At 35.1% G+C, this 24660-nt stretch overlaps 1 protein-coding gene across 1 annotated transcript in view; it reads left to right on the plus strand.

Moving 5' to 3' along the window:
• The window catches only part of APPBP2 (amyloid beta precursor protein binding protein 2), a 93583-nt gene extending 69154 nt beyond the window's left edge, over positions 1-24429 (plus strand). The window contains exons 6-13 of the mRNA XM_077165032.1: positions 6266-6355; positions 7983-8050; positions 8131-8236; positions 10308-10432; positions 13158-13243; positions 15025-15215; positions 15704-15869; positions 19707-24429. Coding sequence (XP_077021147.1) covers positions 6266-6355; positions 7983-8050; positions 8131-8236; positions 10308-10432; positions 13158-13243; positions 15025-15215; positions 15704-15869; positions 19707-19960 — 1086 coding nt within the window. The 3' untranslated portion in view covers positions 19961-24429. The remainder of the gene's footprint in view (positions 1-6265; positions 6356-7982; positions 8051-8130; positions 8237-10307; positions 10433-13157; positions 13244-15024; positions 15216-15703; positions 15870-19706) is intronic.
• The last annotated feature ends 231 nt before the right edge of the window (positions 24430-24660 follow it).

Below are 24660 nucleotides of genomic sequence, written 5' to 3' on the forward strand. Positions count from 1 at the left end.
TGGTCAAAACAGCATGGTACGGGCATAAAGATAGATATACTGACCAATGGAATCATATATAGACAATCTCATCTATGGACAATTGATATTTTTTTTAATTAATTTATTTTTTATTATACATAACCGCATAGAAACACAAACATTCATATCATATAGTCATTCCATTCTTGTTATATAATCAATAACTCACACTGGCATCACATAGTTGTATATTCATTATCATGATCATTTCTTAGAACATCTGCATCAATTGAGAAAAAGCAGTAAAAAGAAAACAGAAAAAAATTCATACATACCATACCCTTACCCCCCCCCACCGATCACCAGTATTTCAGTCTACTAAATTTATTTTAACGTTTGTTCCCCCATTATTTATTTATTTTTAATCCATATGTTTTACTTGTCCGTCGATAAGGTAGACAAAAGGAGTGTCAGACAAACAAGGCTCTCACAATGACACAGTCACACTGCGACAACCATCATACAATTATCTTCAAGAAATATGGCCACCAGAGCACAGCTCCACATTTTCAGGCAGTTCCCTCCAGCCTCTGCATTACACCTTAATAAACAGGTGATAGCTATTTAATGTGTAAGAATAACCTCCAGGATAACCTCTCCTCTCTGTTTGGAATCTCTGAGCCACTGACACTTTATTTTGTCTCATTTCGCTCTTCCCCCTTTAGTCAAGAAGGTTTTCTCAATCCCTTGATGCTGAGTTCCAGCTCATTCTAAGATTTCTGTACCACGTTGCCAGGAAGGTCCACACCCCTGGGAGTCATGTCCCACGTAGAGAGGAAAAGGTCAGTGAGTTTGCTTGCTGTGTCACCTGAGAGAGAGAGGCCACATCTGAGCAACAGAAGACGTTTTCTTGTGGGGTGACTCTTAGGCCTAATTTTAAGTAGGCTTAGCCTATCCTTTGCGGGATTAAGTTTCATATTAACAAACTTCAAGATTGGAGGCTCGGCCTATTGCTTTGGCTGTCCTCACTGCCTGTGAGTATATCAAAAATTCTCCAGTTGGGGAAGTTGAATTTTCCCCCTTTCTCATCATTCCCCCTAGGGGACTCTGCAAATACTTAACTTCCTGTTCACTGACCAAATCGCTCTGGGATTTACCTGGGCATCACTCTGGACAAACCTACAAAATCCCATGCCCTACTCAAGGTACCAAGTACTATGGTGTTCATTTAAGCTGTTCACATAAGTTATATTAGGAAATGCACTAATCAAAATATAAATTTTGTACCAAATAAACATTTTTTGCTTGTCTCACACATATGGTAAAGTTTTAAAATATTAATTACCATCTGTTTTCCACATCCTGCATTATTGACGTTCCTTCGTTCTTTTCTCATGCAGAAACATTTTTAAATTTGCACATTTAGTCACTGTCATACACTCGAGGCATTCCTAGATTATACCACCTCACCGCTTATTGTCTATCTTTTCTTCTGGTTTCATTTGTGTATGGACAATTGATCTTTGATAAGGCAGTCAAACCAACTCACCTGGGACAGAACAGTCTCTTCAATAAATGGTGCCTAGAGAACTGGATAGCCATATGCAAAAGAATGAAAGAGGATCCATATCTCACACCCTATACAAAAATTAGCTCAAAATAGATCAAAGACCTAAACATTAGATCTAAGACCATAGAACTGTTAGAAGAAAATGTAGGGAAATATCTTATAAATCTTATAATAGGAGATGGTTCCTTAGACGTTACACCCAAAGCATGAGCACTGAAGAAAGAAATGGGAACTCCTCAAAATTAAACACTTTCGTGCAGCAAAGACCTTCATTAAGAAAGTAAAAATACAGCCTACACAATGGGAGATAATATTTGAAAACAATATTATCAGGTAAAGGTCTAGTCTCCAGAATATATGAAGAGATTATTCAACTCAACAACAAAAAGACAGACAGCCCAATTACAAAATGGGCCAAAGACTTGAACACACATTTCTCAGTTCAGAAGAGGAAATACAAAGGGCCAAAAGGCACATGAAAAGAGCCTCAACTTCCCTGGCTACTAGGGAAATGCAAATCAAAACCACAGTGAGATATCATCTCACACCCACCAGAATGACCATTATCAATAAAACAGAAAACAAGTGCTGGAGAGGATGTGGAGAAAGAGGCGCACTTATCCACTGTTCGTCGGAATGTCAAATGGTATAACCGCTGTGGAAGGCAGTTTGGCGGGTCCTCAGGAAGCTAAGTATAGAATTGCCATATGACCCAGGCATACCATTGCTAGGTATATACTCAGAAGACATGAGGGCAAGGACACAAATGGACATTTGCACACCAATATTTTTAGCAGTATTATTTACAATTGCAAAGAGATGGAAACAGCCAAAATGTCCATCAACAGACGAGTGGCTAAACAAGCTGTGGTATATACATACAATGGAATATTATGCAGCTGTAAGACAGAATAAAGTAATGAAGTATGTAACAACATAAATGGACCTTAAAGACTTTATGCTGAGTGAGATTAGCAAGAAACAAAAGGACAAACACTGCATGTTCTCACTGATATGAACTGACATTAATGAATAAACTGGAGAATTTCAGTTGATGACAGAGACCATAAGGAGATAGAAATAGGGTAAGATATTGGGTAATTGGAGCTGAAGGGATACAGATTATGCAACAGGACTGATTGTAAAAACTCAGAAATGGATAGCACAACACTACCTAAGTGTAATACAATTATGTTAGAACACGAATGTGAAGTTGAATGTGAGGGTGATAGAGGGAGGAAGGCTGGGGGCACAAATGAAATCAGAGAGAAAGATAGACAATAAAGACTGAGATGTATAATCTAGGAATGCCTAGAGTGTTTAATGATAGTGACTAAGTGTAAAAATTTAAAAATGTTTTTGCATGAGGAAGAACAAAATGATGTCTTACTGCAGGTTGTTGAAAATAGATGGTAATTAACATTTAAAAATTTAACTTATGTGTGAGACTAAAGCAAAAATGTTTATTTGGTACAAAATTTGTATTCTGAGTAGTGCAGTTCCTAGTATAACCTATGTGTGCAGCTTGATTGAAACCATAAATACATGGAACTTTGAGTAGGGCATAAGATTTTGTAGGTTTGTTCAGAGTGATGCCCCAGTAAACCCCAGAGTGATTTGAACAGTGAGTAAAAAAGTATTTGCAAAGCCCCTTTGGGGGCATGGTAAGAAAGGGGGAACATTCAATGCCCCCAAATCGAGAATTCTTGATATTCTCCCAAGCAGTGAGGACAACCAAAGCAATAGGCTGAGTCCCCAATCTTGAGATTTGTTCATATGAAGTAGGTTCATATGAAGTAGGTCAAGCCTACTTAAATTAGCCTTAGAGTCACCCCCCAGAGAACCTCTTTTGTTGCTCAGATGTGGCCTCTCTCTCCAGCCAACACAACAAGCAAACTCACCACCCTCCCCTGTCTACGTGGGACATGACTCCTAGGAGTGTGGACCTTCCTGGCAACCTGGGACAGAAATCCTAGAATGAACTGGGACGCAGCATCAGGGGATTGAGAAAACCTTCTTGACCAAAAGAGGGAAGAGCAAAATGAGATAAAATGAAGTGTTAATGGCTGAGAGATTCCAGAGTCAAGAGGTCATCCTGGAGATTATTCTCACGCATTAAATAGATACCACCTTGTTAGTCAAGATGTAATAGAGAGGCTGGAGGGAACTGCCTGGAAAATGTAGAGCTATGTTCCAGAAGCCATGTTATCGAAGATGATTGTATAATAATATAGCTTTTGTGTGATTGTGAAAACCTTGTGTCTGTTGCTCCTTTTATCTACCTTATGACAAACAAGTAAAACATATGGATTAAAAATAAATGAATAATAGGGGGAATGAATGTTAAATTTAGTAGATTGAAGTGCTAGTCATCACTGGAAATCCTAGAATGAGCTGGGACTCAGCATCAGTGGATTTAGAAGACCTTTTCAACTGAAAGAGGGAAAAGAGACATAAGTCAAAGTGTTAGTTACTGAGAGATTTCAAATAGAGTTGAGAGGCTATCCTGGAGATTATTCTTACTTGTTATATAGATAACCCCTTTTGGCTTAAGATGATTGTGTAATGATATAGCTTTCACAAAGTGAATGTGTGATTGTGAAAACCTTGTTTTGATGCTCCTTTTATGTGTGATATGGACAAATGAGTAAAAACTATGGATTAAAAATAAATAATAGGAGGAACAAATGTTAGAATAAATTGGGTAGAGGGAGACACTACTGGTCAATGAGAGGGAGGGGTAAGAGGTAAGGTATATATGAGTTTTTTCTTTTTATTTCTTTTTCAGAGTGATGTAAATGTTCTGAGAAATGATCATAGTGATAAATATACAACTATGTGATGATAGTGTGAGCCAGTGATTGCACACAAAGTTTGGAATGTTCGGATATTAAGAATATTTGTATTGTATGTTGATTGGTTTTATTAATAATAAATAAATAAAAAATAAAAAACACTGCTAAAAATAATAAAATAAAGAAACTTTTCATTGATAGCCACAGAAAAGTACATAAATCTTGAGGATATAGTTTGGCAAATCAAAACCATAATGAGATAGCATTATCTTTTTATGTTAGTCAGGATAGGCTAATTATGCTGAGGTAACATCAGTCCCAAAACAGCAGTGGCTCAGAACCTCATGCTGCATCCCCAGCTTCTCATGGCTATGCCTGTGCTTCACGTTATGTCTATACTTTGATCAGTACCTGTGGTGGTAGAACAGCCTCTCTCGGAAACATTGGCAACCCTGGAGCAGAGGCAAAATCATCATGTAGAAGTACCGTTCGTTGACTTTTAGACCTTTCTCCCAGAAATGGCACATTTCTCTTGTCATATTTTAATTGGCCAAAAGAAGACGCATGTCCTGGTTGTCTTTGGGGAGGTATATCTTTCCCCAAGGACGGACAGTGAATATTTTAAAACAGTATCACAGTCTACTAAGATTCTAAAGATTTTGTTATTTTGGTACAAAATCAGCTTATTTAGCTTCTTATAAACAAACCATATTTGAGGGCCTAAATTTGAGTTGAGTAAATTGTTTTTCATTTCATTTTTGCATCAAAATTGCTTCTGATAGCTACGTATTTTCAGTGAAGTGGGAGAGAATGAAACATGTAGACGAGAACAAATGTTTATTGAGCACCTTTTTATGTACTAGGCTCTTAAATAGATGAATCCTCGACTCAGATCAAGTGGCTTGCCTAGCAGTAGTTAAGTGGTGGAGTGTGATTCCAATTTAGCAGTGTTTGACATGGCAGTATATGCTGTTTCTATACCAAACATTCCTAGCATGAAAATACTCACTCTTTGTGAAGTCAAAGTGGCAGCATCCCATGATCTTAGATCTATTCTTTTGTGTTTGGTATTGTAGGAAGTCTACCACCCTTTCTAAGTATGCCCTCTTCCCATTCCTTGTGATCCCTTTTATTGTTGTTTCTTTGTAGCAATATCACTATCCAAAATTATTTGTTTTACTTTTTTTTTCTTTCTCTCACTAAGCATTATGAGAATAAGGACATTTTTTTCCTATTCCCCACTGAATACCTAGATACTTGCACACTGCCTGGCACTTAACCCCTCTACACCTCAGTTTCACATATAATAGTACATAGGATTTCATAGGTTTCTTGGGTTAGTTAAATGTCTTTATGCACATGAAGGGCTTAGAACAGTGGCTAGCTCAGAGCAAACACTCAGCTAAACAGTAGAGGAAGAAAAGTGTGGGAAAATACAGAAAACCTGATCTAGCTTTTTTTTTTTTTAACTATTTTGATTGTATAATATAACATATACAAAGCTAAGAAAGAAAAAAGCAATAGTTTTCAAAGCACTCTTCAACAAGTAGTTAACCTGGTCTAGCTTTGAAAGCTGCAAAACAGGTTAGTTGAGTTAAGGGATTAGCGGAAGGAGAAATATATTCCAGGGTAGAAGGAGCTGTATATACAAAGGCTTTCAAGCAAGAGAAAGCATACCTCTAATTCCCTGAATATATTGCTATCTCCAAGGTCTGATTCAGACTAGCTGTAGACTTTAGGAGTAAAGAAAAAAATGTATCAAACACGCTTTCAAGAAAACAAACACAGAGAGAAAAATTGAAGTGTAAATGTTTTCTTTGTGCTCTTATTCATGTATTTGAAAGCTTGCAGGAAAATTTCACAATCATTTTGTTAAATTATCGTCATTTTGATTTATCACAGTTTTTATCACTTTTACTATAAATATTTGTTTTTTTAGGCATACAAATGGTGCATTGAAGCAATGAAAGAAATCACAGCTGGCTTACCAGTCAAAGTCGTGGTAGATGTTTTGAGACAAGCTTCTAAGGTGAATATAATTTTACAATTATTTAATTATAGGATTTATCAGTCTTTATTTGTTCTAATTAACCTGATGTTTAACAAGTGAGATGTTAACAAAATCTATTTCCTAAATTTCTGTGTTCAATTTTAGAAATCTGGTTTTTAAAGCTATCTCATAAAGACTTTAGATAGTTTTCCGATACCCAGAAAACTTATGAAATAATTCATTTTGAGAATTCAGCGGAAGAGTAGATCAAAATTGTGTGTTGAATTTTGTTGTTTTTAAATCTGCATCAACCTGAATTCCTTATGCCAAAGTTGTATGGAATTTGACATCTTGTCTCCTGAAGAATAGCCTAGTATAAAATCTTTTAGTGTTCTTTTTTGTGTGCCGTTTTGTTTGTTTGTTTGTTTTTGTTTTTGCATGGGCAGGCACCAGGAATTGCACCCGGGTCTCTGGCATGGCAGGTGAGAACTCTGCCTCCTGAGACACTGTGACCTGCCCCTATTAGTGTTTTATTGCAGTCTCACAGCATGACAGCTTTCTGTACTTGACCTACTGGGCAGTCCATATTTTATTTTTCTCTAGTTTTATCTTACTCTGTAAATAAATGCATAAGTCTTTCAGGCCATTTAATAGTATTTAAAATGCTTTGGTGCACTGAGGCCTTAAAAGCAGTTTTCAGGTATACTCTTTCTACACATAGAGTTCTCAATTTTGAACATTCCCCGCTTTAGTGGGATTTAGTTACGGGAATTTCAATTAGAAGAGAGATTCCAAAATTGTGATTTTAGAAGGGCCAGGATGGCTGTGAAGTTAATTAAATCAATTGTTTTAGAGCAAATAAACTATACATATTTAGGTTATCGTTAGAGCTAAAATAAGGTTATTAGTATAGCTTTAATGAATTCAAAACATTGATTATATGTGTGATATAAAGATGTAGCATACTATGCTTGTAAGTTTTGTATTCCTATATGTAAGTGGTATTTAAAGTTTTAAAAACTACTGGTTAACAATGCAGAGTAAACCCTAATGTAAACTATGGACTATAGTTAATAGTATAATGTTTTTTTGTAACAAGGGTACCACACTAATGAAAAATGTTAAGGGAAAACTGCAGGGGTGGGGGTAAAATAGGAATTCTGTACTTACAGACAACCACTTTAATTAAAACTGGCTGTCCTCATATATTAAGATATTTTAAGACATAATAGAAAAACTTAAGATTCTGTATAGAAATTATTAGATAAAACCTACAAAAGATTGTTGCAAGCCAGTGTAAAACTGGGATACAAGTTCCTTAGAAAATAACATGACAAACTCCACCAATTTATTTTGATAGTATGGAAGGATGGAGTATACCAATTTGGACGGTAACTTTATTGTGATAAGTTTATACTAGCTAGTCATGACTGTCATAATTTTAAGTTTTATGATTTGTACCAGGGTATATACAGATCTGTTTATTAATAGGATTTTTAAGTACTTAGAGGGACAGAAATTCCAAATAGACACCTTCTATTTATGTTTGAAGAAGCTTTTTTTCTTAGTGACCATTTTAGCCTGAATATATAAGCTGTACTTATTTTAGCATACTAATTAACTGTTTTGAGAATTAATATATATATATATTTTACTTTATTTTTAGGCTTGTGTAGTAAAACGTGAATTTAAGAAGGCAGAACAGTTAATTAAACATGCAGTATATTTGGCACGGTAGGTGATTGTTATTAAAAATACTGTTTCAAAACATCTCTTTCTACTTTATGTCCTAATTGATTTTTATTTTTTTATAGAGATCATTTTGGATCCAAACACCCCAAATATTCTGATACACTGCTAGATTATGGATTCTACTTACTCAATGTAGATAATATCTGTCAGTCTGTTGCAATTTATCAGGTATGTTAAAGGTTACACTTTTTTCTTTCAACCTAAATTGACTGACCTCTATATGTTTTCATTGTTTAAAACTACACTCTATAAAAATAACTCTCTCTAAACCCACTTTATATAGAACATATCATTATTTGACTAAGTAATACCTAGGATTTAAAATATTTTAGGAATCAAAGAGTGTCTTTCAGAAAAAGAGTTATTGGTCTGTGGGCCCATAATTAGCAGTCCAGGTAATGGCTTGTTCTTCTTCTTGACAGTAATTTAGAAAATTTCATTGTCAGGTAATTGATGAACTCTGCCAGTACTCTAGACAAGGTATCTTTGATTTTACAGTTCAGTTCTGAAAAAAGGTACAGAGGAAAACATCAATATGATTCCCAAGACATGAATGGTTTTTATTATTAAGCCATTGCCTTTTAAGTCAGGCTCTGTCTTCAGAAAATCAAGTCTTATAAGGGACTTTCATATTCTGTTATTTAAATACAGCAAGACTTTCTCGTTTCAAAACTTACAAGATTCAGTACATAGAATATATATTTAAATCAAGTTGTGTGAGGCATGGAACTAGGTGAATGAAACTGCAAAGCTGTATGTTGACTGAAATGTCAGAAACAGAAAGACAAATATTATCATGCCTTACTCATATGGGTTAACTATAATATAAAAACTTGTTGAACTGAAGTTGAAATAATGGGTTGTCAGTTTGGGGCCTATTGTAAAGGGTCCTAGCTTGTGTAAGCTCTTAACAGCAGCCACATCTATTCAGGAGTTGCAACTATTACTTCTAAATTTTTAGATACTGAGCTGATTGTATATAACCTGATTGTTCCCAGAGACTTGGGTATTTATGTGACACCTGAGACTTAGATTTAGAGCTCTGAAGCTATGAAAAGTCAGCAGTACTCCATACCGCAACTGTTGGCAACTGTTTATAAAATTGAGAAAGTGATCAAACTACTACTAATGATATGAATGAATCTGATGTGGATAGGAATGGGGTGAATCAAAATACAGGGTAAAGGTTGATATTATCCATATTTTAAAACTTCACCTGGGTGAGACCAAAGGGAGAGATGTTTATTTGGTCCAAAATTTATATTTTGGATAGTGCATTATCTAATTTAATTTTTATGGTCAGTTTAGTTGAACACCATAAGTACATGGAATTTTGAATGGGTCGTGAGATTTTTTTGGTTTCTCCAGGTTGCTGTGATGACCCGATCCCAGAGTAGTTTGGGCAGTGTATAAAGAAGTATTTGCAAAGTCCCCTTGGGGGACTGGGGAGAAAGGGGGAAATATTCAACTTCCCCATTTGGAGAATTTCTGATATTCTCGCAAGCAGTGGGGACAACCAAATCAATAGGCTGAGCCCTCAATCTTGGAGTTTACTCCCATGAAACTTATTCTTGCAAAGGATAGGCTAAGCCTTCTTAAAATTATGCCTGAGTCACCCGCAGAGAATCTCTTTTGTTGCTCAGTTGTAGCCTCTATGTCTAAGCCAACTCGGCAGGTAAACTCACTGCCCTCACCCCCCTATATGGGACATGACTCCCAGGGGTTCAGTCTCCCTGGCAGTGTGGGTCAGAACTCCCGAGTTGAGCCAGGATCTGGCATCAAGGGATTGAGAAAGCCATCTTGACCAAAAGGGGGAAGAAAGAAATGAGGCAAAAATAAAAGTTTCCGTGGCCAAGAGATTTCAGAGTTGAGAAGTTATCTTGGAGGTTATTCTTATGTATTATATAGCTATCCTTTTTAAGTTTATGGTGTGTTGGAGTGGCTGGAGGGAAGTTCCTGAAACTGTTGAGCTGTGTTCCAGTTGCCTTGATTCTTGAAGACAATTGTATAAAGACATGACGTTTACAATGTGACTATGTGATTGTGAAAACCATGTGCTGATGCTCCTTTTATCCAGGGTATGGACAGATGAGTAACAAAATATGGATTAAAAGTAAATAAATAATAGGGGGGATAAGGGGTAAAATAAAATATATAAATATATATATTAACTTGTTTTATTTACATGGTGTTTTCTAAGAATTTACAGTATTATCAGATATTTTCATGATTATTTCAGGCAGCCCTTGACATTCGGCAGTCCGTATTTGGTGGCAAAAATATCCATGTAGCAACAGCTCATGAAGACTTGGCTTATTCTTCTTATGTTCACCAGTATAGCTCTGGGAAATTTGACAATGCACTGTAAGTTCCATATTCCTTTTCAGTGAAAGATTAAATGCTGTTGTGTTTTATTACTAATATAATAGTACTCAGTATACTTGATGTATTAAATTTGTCTTCCTGGAGCTTTAATAGGATACTTGGAATATTCTTGAAGTCATTTAAAGTCGTTTATTTAAACTTTATGTGGTTTAATATTGAGACATGTATCTGCATTATAACTTATGTTTTGAATATTTCCTTTATGATTTTTATATGAGTAATACAGTAGCTTCTGGATACATGGTAGTCTGAAAACCTTCTGCACAAAACACATAGAAATGCTGAATAAACATGTAACAATCATGCTCTTAAATGTATAGGTGAGCTTATTAGAAAGAGAAGGGAGAACCCCAATGGCTAATAATGGACAATAAAACCAAAGGTATAGGCATGAACTATGGTGTAATTGCTCTGGGGTGATGGGAAAGCTTATGAGGTTTCTATAACTTGGTTAAACAATGATTCTAGCTTTAAGAGACAAGACTTCTATCCCACAGGAGGCTGTGAGTTAGAACTGAAATCCTCACTTGAAGCTAAATCGAGGTTGTACTCTCAAATAAATGATAGACTAGGAAGGAACACATCTGCCTACCAGTAGAGAATAGGCAAGAAAACTTGTCCATCTCAGCATGGGCTCATAGTTGAACCAAAAAAAAGGAACCTCATGGGAGTTTGTAACCTCAAACCTATACCTCTATTGAGTTTGGAGATCATGCGTGCAGGAGCTCATAAATTGAGAAAAACATTTAAAAAAACATGCTGGCTAGTTCTCCTGAAATATGTTGCAGAAGAAAATGCAAAACCCTTGGAAATAATTAACCCTCAACCCAAATGATGCCAAATTGCCATAGATATAGCTCTACCCTAGATAAATTCACAATCAGAAATTGGAGAACAAGTAAGCAAACATTTCCTGTATGAGTGAGAGAGTCAGCAGACATAATGAACAGGATTAGAATCCAGAGAACTTCTGTTAACAGGACTTTTTTGGTTAAAACTATAAAATAAACCTTTATATGTTAAAGATACAAAGCAGGTAAGCATGCTACAGCTTGAGAGTGAAATGATGTTTTATTGAAACATAGCCAGGCTCATTTACTCATGTATTATGTATGGCTTCTTTTGCTACAACAGCAGAGTTGAGTAGTTGTGAAAGAGACAGTGTGACCCATAAAGACTAAAATATCTACTCTCTGGCCCTTTACAGGAAAAGTTTGCTGACCCTAATATTAAAGAAGGAATCTAATATTTTAAAGGGGGAAAAAGAAAACGACAGTTAAAAAATTAAAGAACTGATACATGCGACAATATTCATGAACCTTGAAAACTTGTTTAAGTGAAAGAAGTCAGTCACAAAGGACCAATATTGTATGATTCCATTTATATGAAATGTTCAGAATAGGCAAATCCATTGAGACAGAAAGTAAATTGATTGCCAAAGGTCAGGGGGGTTGGGGGAAATGAATAGTACTGCTGATGCCTACGGGCTTTCTTTCTGGGGTGATGAAAATGGTCATAATTATAGTGATAGATGCACAACCCTGAACATACTAGAAAACATTGTTGAATTCACTTAAAGGGGTGAATTATAGGGGGTGTGAACTGTATCTTAATAAAGCTGTTGTTTAAAAAACAGATAACAAGAAAACTGGAAAATGGTCATTGAAATTAAAAATTCAGCAGACAAACAAAAGTTTAGACAGAACTAGAGAGATAATTAGTGAATTAGAAGACAGACATAAGGAAATCAGTGATTACTTGGAAGAAGCAAGTAGGAGTCTTGGAGTTGTTTAAAAGGAATTAGCAGCTGAAATAGACAAATAGTTTTTCTTCTTTTGGTGGAGATGGGCCAGAAATAAATAACCAACATGCTAGGTGAGAATATATGTTGTGAAGAAGAATAATAAAGTAGGGTAATGGTTTAGGGAATGATGGTGGCTTTTTAGAGATTTTTCTGTAGACTAGTCTGTAAAGGATGTTAAATGAGGAGTGAACTATGTATATACTCAGAGAAGACCATTCCATTAAAGGTACAACAAATACAGTGGTCCTCAAGTGAAAATACACTTTGCAAGTTCAGGAAACTACTAGGCTTTTGTGGTTAGAGAGGGAGGCCAGTAGGAAAGGCTAGTCTGAGAGTGGTAGGATATGCCGCCAGGCAGTTGCAGAATGAAAGATCATGTTGAACTTTGTAGACCGTAATAAGGACTTCAGATTTTATTCTGTGGGAGATGGGTAGTTATTAGAGGCTTTGAGCAGAAAAGTGACAGAATATGGTTTAGATTTTGAAAGGATAGCTCTGCCCTAATAATAATAGGCAGGTATATGTGGAGTAAAGGTAATTGGAGGCTATTATAATAATCCAAGTGAGAGATATAGGAGAAATTGATTATCTGGATATATTTTGAAGGAGCCATTGACTGAAATTTTTGGTAATTTGAATGAATAGCTTAAGTAGAGGCCTGAACAACAGAAAGCTGCTCTTTCTCTTTCCTCTAGGGTTAAAGTGTCATAATATCTTTCTATCTCCCCCATAACAAAAGTTCAGTCCACAATATATTGGAAAATTTTTGAAAAGCACACTCATCCTTTACCACACAGATAATTTTAGAAGTTCTATTAGTATAATTGGTTGTGATTTTGAAAATGCTTAAATTGTTTGTAACTAGAAAGAAATGCCAGAATATATCTATCTGTATTGCAGATTTCATGCAGAAAGAGCTATTGGTATCATTACCCACATCCTACCTGAAGATCATCTTCTTTTGGCTTCTTCAAAGAGGGTGAAAGGTACCCTTTGTAATCTAGTCTCAGATATTTAAAAATTGATGATAAATGGTATAAAATAGTGGTATTTGTTTATTTGATCAGAGGGTAGTGGCACAGGGTTGGACTGTATCTCTGTGTTGCTAAGATGGCCAGTTCACTGATTTAAAGTGTTGGCCTGCAGTTTTACTTAAAGTTTCCAGTAGTTCATAATGGAAGGTTGTTCACTTCTCTCAGATTAACATTGCTCTTGATAATCAAGAATTATTGTCTCTTTCTCCTTCTTTCATTCATTCATTTCTTTTGAGAGGGGTGTGGTGCAATAACAAATGCTTTCACAGTAATATAGATAACAAATGGAAGGCAGGTTTTTCACACAGCTTCAGCTTTATGATGTAGGATTCTTACACTGAGCTTCATAAGGCTCTTGCAAATACCATTTTCTTCCTTTCCTTATTTTAACTTTTTTCCTGATCATTGCCAAGCCCCTTTCATTGAAGGCATGTACATGAATGGGTCACTGCTAAAATAATTCTGTGCATATGTCTTAAGTTTGACCCTAAGTGTGGAGTTGTGGTTTTTTTCTGCCTCTAGGTATGCATTTTTAACATTACACATGTAACGCTTGAGTAATGTTAAAAATTAAAATCTAGTTAGAAAAGAGAAGTAGTCGCCTGAAATCTTAAGAGTAAATTTTGGTGAACGTACTTTGAGACTATTCTTTCTTCAAAGATATAAATGAATGAATAAGTATTTTTTAGTTTTATAATCTACTTTTTTACTTAATATATCCTGACATTTTTCCATTTCAGTACATATATTTAATTTTACCCCTATTGTTGGACCTTTATATTGCTTTCAACCTCTTATTCTTTTTAAAATGCTATAGTAAACCTAATTTCTTTTACTTGTCTTCATGCACATGTAGTTTTCCTAGAGGTAGAATCACCTGGTGAAAGAATATGTATATTTTAAGGCTTTAGATGGAATTTGAAAATCTTATATGTGACTTTGAAATTGAGCTATCTTCTTGCCTGATTTGGTTGGTCAAGTAAGTGGAAGGAAAACAACTTTTAGTTGTGCCAAGTTAAAGGTTATGTTTTACGAAGTGTGATTTCAAAAATTTTAACAATGTTTTATTAGTCTTGCAACAATTTTGTAACTTTTTTTTTTCATTCATTCATTTTTTAATTTTATTTATTAATTTTTTTGGCATGGGCATGTTCCAGGAATTGAACCTGGGTCTCATGCATGGCAGGCGAGAATTCTACCACTTGAGCCACTGTTGCCTGCCCAATTTTGTAACTTTTAAAATTTTGCCTTTTCCTTCTTGTCTTCCTTCCATGTACTTTATTATTATTATTATTATTTTGTTTTTTTGGCATGGGCAGGCTCTGGGAATCGAACCTAGGTCTCCAGCATGGCAGGCGAGAATTCTGCCACTGAGCCACCGTTGCACCACCCTTTCCATGTACTTTAAAAAGCAAATTCTCATCTGCAAAAGTACAGCAATCTAGTAAACTAGAAACCAGTTAAAATAATCTGATATATACCACTTTTTTCTTAATTTTGAACTCAACATTATACTGTGCAAAAAGAAATGACCCCCAAAAGTATATTTTTTTATAAAACGAATACTTTGATTTTCACCAGTTCTAAACCATAATCATATATAAATGTATTCATATATTTTAAATTTATAATGTATTCTATATTTATAAAATTTAGTTTTAAATTATATGCTGTAGTTTTGGTAGGTAGTTCTGGTTTTTAAGTACACTAATTTTAATGCTTTCTTCATTTAGCACTTATTTTAGAAGAGATAGCAATTGACTGTCATAATAAGGAAACAGAACAGAGGCTGCTTCAAGAAGCTCATGATTTACACTTGTCTTCACTTCAACTAGCTAAAAAAGCTTTTGGAGAGTTTAATGTACAGACTGCAAAACACTATGGAAACCTTGGAAGACTTTATCAGTCCATGAGGAAATTTAAGGTAGAAACAATTTTACTGCCTTTTTGTGTGTTTAATAAAGTACACATTCATATATTCCTACGTTACCCAAAAAGGGATTGAGAAAATAGCCAGTATAAAACAACACAGTCAATCAAAATATAAATAAAATTAGAATATCAAGACCATGGAAAAATAAGACACAAATATATCAAATCATAAAGGCTAATACATATTCCCTTTTATATTTATATTAGAATATTCTAATGTTAATTTCTTACAGTAGTTATTCATTACCAGGACAATTTCTCTCTTGTCCCTTTTAGCATGGAACAATATAACTATATCAGCTTCCATGCATAGTTTCAAAAAAACAATGATGCTTTCCATAGGCAACTTTTGGAATAATGTAGTATGTTCTCTGATCTGATTAGCCTTTTGGCATCTGCAAGATTTCTTTAGCATGTAGAAGAATGTTGCTCATTGGATAAGAAGTATAATCTGATTGATAACATTTAATTGTTTTTCAGGAAGCTGAAGAAATGCATATCAAAGCAATTCAGATTAAAGAACAACTTCTTGGTCAAGAAGATTATGAAGTAGCCCTTTCAGTGGGACATTTGGCTTCTTTGTATAACTATGACATGAATCAGTACGAAAATGCAGAGAAACTTTATTTGCGATCTATAGCGATTGGTATGTTACCTTTATATTTTCTTTGGTTAACTGATTAGAGGTCAACACATCCTGTAATATGGTGAATAAGGGAAATGTTAAGACTTAAATGGTGTTAGAGCTGCTAGGGATAAGGAACCACCCATAAATCCTCTGATTTATTTTACCAAAGATGACCCTCCTCCCTTTCAGAAATGTCCCATTTGCCTATTTGTTTACTTAGAGGAGTTGTGCATTTACAAGATAATCATGCATAAAACATAGGATTCCTATATACCACCCTATTATTAGCATCTTGCTTTGGTGTGGTACATTTGTTAAATTGATGAAAGCATTTATTTTCTCAAGCTGCTTTTGCCTAGAGGGCAAATTCTGGGAAGGGAAACACATTGGAGAGTAGTTTCCAAAGTCAATCTTTCCCAGCTGGAACAAGGCTAGGGACCCACAAATGAAAGGCTAGCAGCTCCGAACTGTCTTGGGGAAGGGATCTGGGGGGGGGGCCAAGAAGGGCACAGGAAGGGCATCAAAAACTTCTTCCACAGCTTCCCAAAACTGTGCTTTCTTCATCTCTGTTGTGCAAATGCAGCCTTTCAAATGTCCTCTGCAGCTCTGAGAAAGTTTACTGTCCTTTAGTCTCCTCAGCTGCCTTTTTTGGGGGTTGGGGTTGGAACAGTGGCTCTCCTCAGACCCAGGTCCACAGCAGTCCAGAGTTACTAATTAAAAGCAGTGATCAGCAATGGTCGTGTGCCTCCTCCTCCCCACTTCACCCACTACCACCACCCAGTGGTGAAGAGGGGAAGAGGATTTTTATGTCCTTCCCTGGTACCAGCAGGCCATACCTGAGGCCAGACCTCTCTATTGCTGTGTATGCAAGAGTTGGGGTGGACACTGGTAATTGTTTGCAGAGAGAGCAGTTTATTTGTATCCAGCATAATTTACAAGCCTCTTCACTCGTCCATGGATGCTATCCAGTGTTCTGCTTGACTCTAGAGATTCAAAATTGTTGATTCAGAGTTTCTGCCTGTTTAATAGTTGTTATGGTGGAAGAACTGATTCCTGGAGCGCCATACTTTACCATCTTCCCACAATTCCTTAAAAGTGATTTTGAAGCCCGTAGTAAGGTTGTAATAGTAGAGTGTCACGTATAGGCAAAAGTAGTTATTCTAAACTTTTGTTTGTGTGATCACTACCCCAACTCTCCTTCCTTTCTTGTCTCTTTAACATCATAGATCAGGCTGCCCTGTTTTTGAAATCAATATAAATGGAATCTTGTGATGTATATGTTGTGTCTGGCTTCTTTGGGTAAACATTATCTATGAAATCCATTTGTGCTGTTTTCATATTGCTGTCACTTGTTAATTTCTAGTGCTATATAATATTTCATTGATAATATTCTGTTGCTGAAAGTGTCTTTTGGTGAAAGGTGCAATCATTTCTACTTTGGCATATACTTAAGAATTAAGTTGCTGAGTCATAAGCGAGTATATATCCAACTTTAGTAGATAATGCAAGTTTCTAAGTGGTTGTACCAATTTATGATTTTCACTTACCAGCAGTGTGTGAGAATTTTAATTGCTCTGCAACCTCTTTCACATTTGATATTGTCAGTCTTTCTAATTTTACTCTTTCTGGTGGGTGTACGGTTACATATTCTCTGATAACTAGAGAGGTCGTCCTTTTCATGTATGTGGATATGATCTCATAAGTACTTTTAAATCTCTTGCCCATTTTTATGTTGGGTTTTCTGACATTTTCTTATTGATTTATAGGAGTTCTTTATAGCTGATGGATATAAAGAGCCCTTTTTTAGTTATATGTGTTATAGATATCTTTTCTTAACAACTTATTTCTTAATGCTGCCTTTTAAAGAATGTCACTTCTTAATTTTAATGTAATTGAATGTATCATTCTTTTCTTTTATGGTTAGCACCTTTTGTATTCTGTTTAAGAAATCTTTTCGTACCCAAATTCATGAAGATAGTCTACTAGGAAATTATCCTCTGGGAGTTTGGTTTTACCGTTCACATTTAACTCTGTAATCCTGGAATTGAGTTTTGTTTTTGATGTGTACCAGGGATCAAATTTCCTTTTCCGCTCATACGAATGTACAATTGAGCCAGGACTAGAAAAAACTGTTCTTTGCCCTCTGCTTTGCTATGCTACCTTTGTCAGAATTCATGTGTCCATATACATGTGGGTCCTCCGTTATCCATAATATATTGACTTATTTGCCTAATCCTAAAATGCACATAAAGTAGTTTCAGAATTGCTTGTCCGTACCACTGTGCAAAACAAACTAGAGTTTAGTATTTGTTTACAATTCTCTTTGCCTTTATCCTGAGGTATATACTCAAAGTACTATGTTCAGAAGTTACAGTGAATACTTGTACAATGTTTTAGCAGCATTATTCATAGTAGCTGAAAAGTGGAAACAACCCATGTCCATTGACAGATGAATGGGTAAACAAAATATGAATGGAATATTATTCAGCCATAAAAATAATGAAGGCCTTCCTTGCACGTGCCACAACATGCATGAATAAACCTTGAAAACATTTTGCTGAGTTAAATAAGGCACAAACAGAAGGATAAATATTATATGATTTCATTTGTATGAAATATCTAGAATAGGCAAATTCATTGAGACAGAAAGTAGATTTGAGGCTCTCAGAGGCTAGGGGAAAGTGTAAAAATACAGTTATTGCTTAATAGGTACAGAGTTTCTGTTTGGGTTGATGGAAAAGTTTAGTAATGATTGGTGGTGATGGAAGCACAGCCTTGTAAATGCAGTTAATGCCATTGAATTGTACACTTAAAAACTGTTAAAATGGCAGATTTCATCTTTTATATGTTTATAAACTTAAAATTACAATTTAAATTTATATTCAGAATTCTAAAAAATAAGTTAAATGAACAATAATGCGTTTTTGCTCCCATCTTTGTTCATATTATTAATTTTTTGAGTATGTGAGAAGTTAACATGGTTATAAAAGTCAGAACTATGCAAAAAGTATGTTCAGAGAAATGTAATTTCCTCTAATTTTTTCTATCCAGTTCCCTTCCACTCCCTATGGATAATCAGTCTCTTGAGTTTCTGGCTAATCCTTCCTGTATATCTCTTTTACACAAATTAACAGATACAGAGAAAATTTCTTATTTTCCTCTTATACACAGACAGTGGCGTATAGTGGATACCTATAGTATATCCCTTTGTACTTTTCTTTTGTTTGTTTGTTTTGTTTTGTTTTTGCATGGGCAGGCACCGAGAATCGTTTTGGTTTGTTTTTGCATGAGCAGGCACTGGGAATTGTAACTGGGTCTCCAGCATGTTAGGCAAGAACTTGACCTTGCTGAGCCACCATGGTACACCCTATACTTTAATTTTTAAAAACTTAATAAAATATCCAGGGAATCAGTCCCTATCAGTTCATCAAGAGCTTCCTCCTCCATTTAGCACTGCCTAATATTCCAACAAGTGCATATACCACAGTTGATTGAATCGTTCTTCTGTGGATTCTCATTTGTTTCCTATATTTTGCATTTACAAGCAGTACTGCAGTAAATAACCTTGGGCATATGTAGTTTGTGTTGTTGGAGGTGCCACCATTCTTTATCTTAGGTCTCTTCCAGTCTCTGAAATTTTATAATTCTTTTTTAAGGAGGCTGACAGCTTTAGACAAGAAAAGTGAGTGGGGCTGAGGGAGGGAAGCACTAATAAAAATAATTTGGTATCTGTTCTTTCAAAGGAATAAAATTAAACCACCTTAAATAATTGAATTTGTGTTTCATTTTATAGAAACTGCTTATTTCATTATTTGAGCTTTCTGTTGTTTTTTTTTCCTTTTGTGTTATTTTCAGGGAAGAAACTATTTGGTGAAGGCTACAGTGGACTGGAGTATGATTACCGAGGTCTCATTAAGCTTTACAACTCCATTGGAAATTATGAGAAAGTCTTTGAATATCACAATGTTCTGTCAAACTGGAACCGGTTGCGAGATCGGCAGTATTCGGTGACCGATGCTCTTGAAGATGTTAACACCAGCCCCCAGTCCACTGAAGAAGTGGTGCAGTCCTTCCTGATTTCTCAGAATATTGAGGGACCCAGCTGCTGAAGAAGGACCTCAAATAACCAATTTACCTTTTCCCAGATTCCAGGGAATTCATACTGTGAAATCAAAACCGTGTTGTTTTGAGGGCTGGAATTTGCATTGAAACACTGGTCCAGTCCATTGAAGACCCTACTTGGGTGATACCTATCTTGCAGAGTGTCCGTAGGAATAAGCATATATTCAGTTATATTAAGCATGTACCGCATGTATTATAAGTAGTCTGCCCACATTTTTCAACCTAGTAGAACAAACAACAAAAAATTTTTTTCTTTTTAAAAATTATTCATTTTGCAGAAAGTCTGAAAGAAAAAAAGAACCCCTAAATAAAACTATTTAAGAGTTTAAAAGAGTTGCATTCTTATTATGTAAGGATGATTTAAACAACTTTTTAACATATAATTCTTCCATGTGAAGGTACACAATACTGTATTGTAAAGAAATTTTCAGGGGAAAATTTTTATATACAGTATAGAAAAGTTAAAACAAGTACTAATAAGGGAGACATCCTGACTTAGGTTTGGCATCCTTACCCAGAGATGTGGACACAACCACTCCAGAGTTATATAACAAGGAAAAAACTGTCAGATTCATCTGAACTGGACCAGTATTGATTGTAAGTAACAAAATCTGACAGACCAGCAGTTTTAACTTTTTTTTTTTTTTTTTGGTACAGCAATGCAAGATATTCTGATAGTATTTGCTAATAGGACCAGGAGGATCTAAAAAGGACCAGCCTAATGAGAAAGGCAGTTATTTGGACCAGAGGCTTTAGATTATTTTAGCCTTTACATGTAATTGTATCAATAGAGTGATTTCATTTAGATGTATAATGAAAAGTGATAATGCAAAAATTTTATCCATGTAATAGATACCGAACTAGGCAAATTGGGCAATTTCAATGGCATATCTTTAGTAGAGTTACATGGATAACAATGTCATAAACAGTGTATGAATATCTACTGCAGCCATTCCCCTCATTTTAAATGTTTTACCCTTATAATCAATGCAGTTAACAAGTATATTGGCTAAGAGTCATGAAATAGTGCATATAGGTGAAAGTGGATTTTTAGGTTACAATATAGTTTGTGGGAATTAATGGAAAAACAAATGCCAAAAGTCAGTCTTAGAAATCCTTCATTTTTGTGGTAAATAATAGTGCAGCTAAGTTGTTTATTTGAAATCCAAGAGTCAAATGGAAAGATCCTCTAATGATAAGTCTGTTTTACTAAATTGTCTTACCATTTTTTGGGTTTTGATTTTACTCTTTTTTTTTTTTTTTTTTCAAACCAGTCAGGTTATTTAATGTTGAGGTAATATTCAAATTTGAGAAGTTGTGACATGTAGCAATCCAAGATATAAAAAAGTCTTTTGCTGTTACCTCAATTCTTATTATGGTGGCCCGTTTGGTGCCTCTATAGTTAAGAATCTGGGTTTTCCCCCCTATTTTCAGGGGTTCATGACTTGGCTGTCAGAGATAATGCTCCTGGCTAAAGCTTGGAGTAGTCTGTGAGTGAGTGAATGTGTGTTGAACTTTGATTTTCTTTTAACATGCATGTTGTATGGGAGGGGTAAAAATCTAAACTATCTACCATGTTGTGTACAGAAAATTTAATTGGAGATTTCAAATAAATTTGATTTTTAACACTTTTTAAAATTCCCCTTCTATAGTCTTTTTTAAAACTGTTATTTGCAGTCTTGTTAGTTATGAGTCTGTGCTTTTTAATTCCACAGGAAGGAACTGATTAGGGTATGTACCTAAAGAAGTAAAGCAAGCCCACACCCTAAGATTATAGCTATATGATTTAGAAACCTGGGTTTATTCCTTAAATGGAATCCTCTTCTTTTTAAAATTTGAAAGAGTAAATTGGCACACCTGTACTTTATAAAGTTGGCCCCCCTTCCAGTTACCTAACACCAAGAGGCATCTCTTTAACAAAATTACCAAATAGTCTGTGTGACTAAGGACTAACATTCTTAAATTACTGAGCTCTATCCTCATGGACCTTATATATTTAATACATCCAAAGATATTTTCAGGATAGGCTTTGTATGCTTTCATTGGTTACTTTGAGTCCTGTGGTATGTTTGTGGTTTAGGAATGTCATGGTGAATTGTTTTTCAATAAATATTTTGAAACTTTTGTTTCCATTATGAAGTTTTTTTCTTTTTTTTTAATCTATTTTTTGGTTTCGTGCAAATGTATAGCATTTCCTAAGATAAAATCAAGCAAATGACTTAAGGCTTCCTCCTTCCTAACTCAGTTTAGCTCACTCAGTGACAAAGCAACGAGATATTTAGAAGCCTAAGATTACAGGGTGGCAAGTAGCAGTCAGTTTTGTTTTTTTGTTTAAACATCATTCTTGGCAATTTCTCCTTGAATTCTTTAATGTAGCTTCTGTAAATCTATACACTTTTGGGGGGGGGGGGCAGGAACAATCCATATCCTTTTTGTTGCAAACACTCTAGCTTGAGAAAAGAGATTGCCAATTTCTATTAGTGATTTGATTTAATATGCTCTTATTGTGGTCCGGATGAAGAATAATACCCTAATAGTTTTAGTTGTGGGATTTATCCTTTTCGTAGGGATACTTAAGAAAGTTAGAGAGATTAACGCCACCATGATTTATGGGGCTGAAAAAAAATCTCAAAGAAGGGCAGTGCAGTGGTGGCTCAGTGGCAGAATTCTCACCTGGCATGCTGGAGACTGGGGTTGGGCTCCCGGTGCCTACCCATGCAAAAAAAAAAAAAAAAATCTCAATGAAAAGAATAAAATTTACCTCACAATAGCTAAGATCTTGTACAAATATTTGACAGAGGGTAAGGATGTATGGTAAAGAATTCCAGACCAACTTGAAGATTTTTCTGGAGTTCACCTTAGTACTTTTAAGTCAGGGAACTTTGGTCTCATCCTTCCCTGACTTGAATTTCTTCTCTCCTACCCAGTCTCTTTATTTAAGTTAGGTGCTACTCAAATTAAGTGCAGTAGGGAGCTCTGTTAACGCTCACTGTTGCCACCTGGGTGGCTAGTCACTCCAGCATTCAGTTTAATGGAGCTGTTCAGGTTTCTTAGACAATAGTTTTTATGGGTTCCCAAAGCTGACTTTACCCAAAGCATTAAGACTTTTTTTTTTTTTTTACCATCAAGTCTCTTGTCTCTGCTTAGTTAGAAATGATCTCTAGCTTTTTAGTAATCCTTGCCTAGGTGTGCTTTCATTTGCGAAAATAAAAGATTTGACAAAGACTTTGCTCCTAACCTGTTAGGAAAAGTAAAAATACATACAGAGGCTGCAATTTTATAAATACTGACGGTGCCATTTGGCTGCTCCTTATAACGCAAACAGAATGCTGAACAGTAAACACATGCCTAAAACATGATTGAAGCTTTTGGGCAATATACAATTAAAAGAATGATTTGCTGAGTAGCAGGTATTATAACCTACCATTTGGTTTTTATGTGCTTCCCAGGGTTCATAGCTTTGCTGCTTCCAAACTATTCTTTTTCTGGGTAGCAAAGTTACTACTGGAAAAATGCTTTGTTTATATAAGTACAAAATTTTTTTACTTTTATTTTTGCCTATATCAATTCACATTTCACTTGTTGGCTTTGGAAAACCTCAGTTCTTGCCAGGAAATTCTTTTTTTTAACCTGACATCTGGATTGATCTCAGCTTGAGTACGAATAATGCTTTTGTCCCCAAATCTCAGGAATGTTTTAGGCAGAAGACTGATTTTATCCTAATGGTGATCTGAAGGAGTGTGCTTTAGGATTTATTAAATAATACTATTCTTTAATTGCAATCCTAGGTATCTGTAGCATGAGTGGCCTTAGTTTGTTGAAGTGCACATTTTTTTTCAAAAGTAAAATTTAAGATTAAAAATATATACTATATATGGATATCTAGAAAACTTGGTTTGTGGTGCACAAGTGTTGGATCACTAAATAACTGTTGCAGGTACCATTTGTATAACATTATTCATTTCTGTATATTCCTCTTATGGGAAGATATGTTGCCATGGTAACTAAAACTTTTCAATTTAGTTCTACTTTTATGATGTGAATGAATGCTACATTTTATTAAATATTACCAGGTCAGTACTATTTTTATACTTTATTAAGTAACGGGATTTTAGCTTAATAGGCTCAAAATATAAACCTCTTAAAGGAATAATTAAAAGCCAATCACTAACAATTCTTTAAATACATGAAAATCCCCATTAATAGTGCCACAGTACTTTCTATAGAAATATCTAAGGTCATTAATAGATTTTTGAAGACAGTTCTTTATTATGTCAGAATGACCTTTCACGTCATTCTCCCTGACTTGTAGTGCCCACCATTATTTGTAACCATTAAACCATATTAAATATGTTTGTAACCAGCAATGTGATATATTCTGTACTTGTATTGCTAAAAATGACTTATTGATCTAATAAATAGAGTGATCCTGCATTCATAATGTATCTGTTTCCAATTTAGTTGTAATTGATTTTTGTTGGGGATTGAGATTATTTAAACTTTGCAGACTTTTAAAATTAAACAACAGTGCAAGAAAACTGTTGGAACTAGAATAAAAGTCATATTGTTCAAAAAAAGTAAAAGATGCATGGCAGAGGATGCACATGGTAACAGTATCAGGAGATGGTGCCCCAAAAGTACTTTGGAAATGAGAAAACAATATATTAATACTGGGAAACTTTTTAGT

This window comes from Tamandua tetradactyla, chromosome 6, assembly GCF_023851605.1.
Source record: "Tamandua tetradactyla isolate mTamTet1 chromosome 6, mTamTet1.pri, whole genome shotgun sequence".
In the NCBI taxonomy this organism is placed as follows: Eukaryota; Metazoa; Chordata; class Mammalia; order Pilosa; family Myrmecophagidae; genus Tamandua; species Tamandua tetradactyla.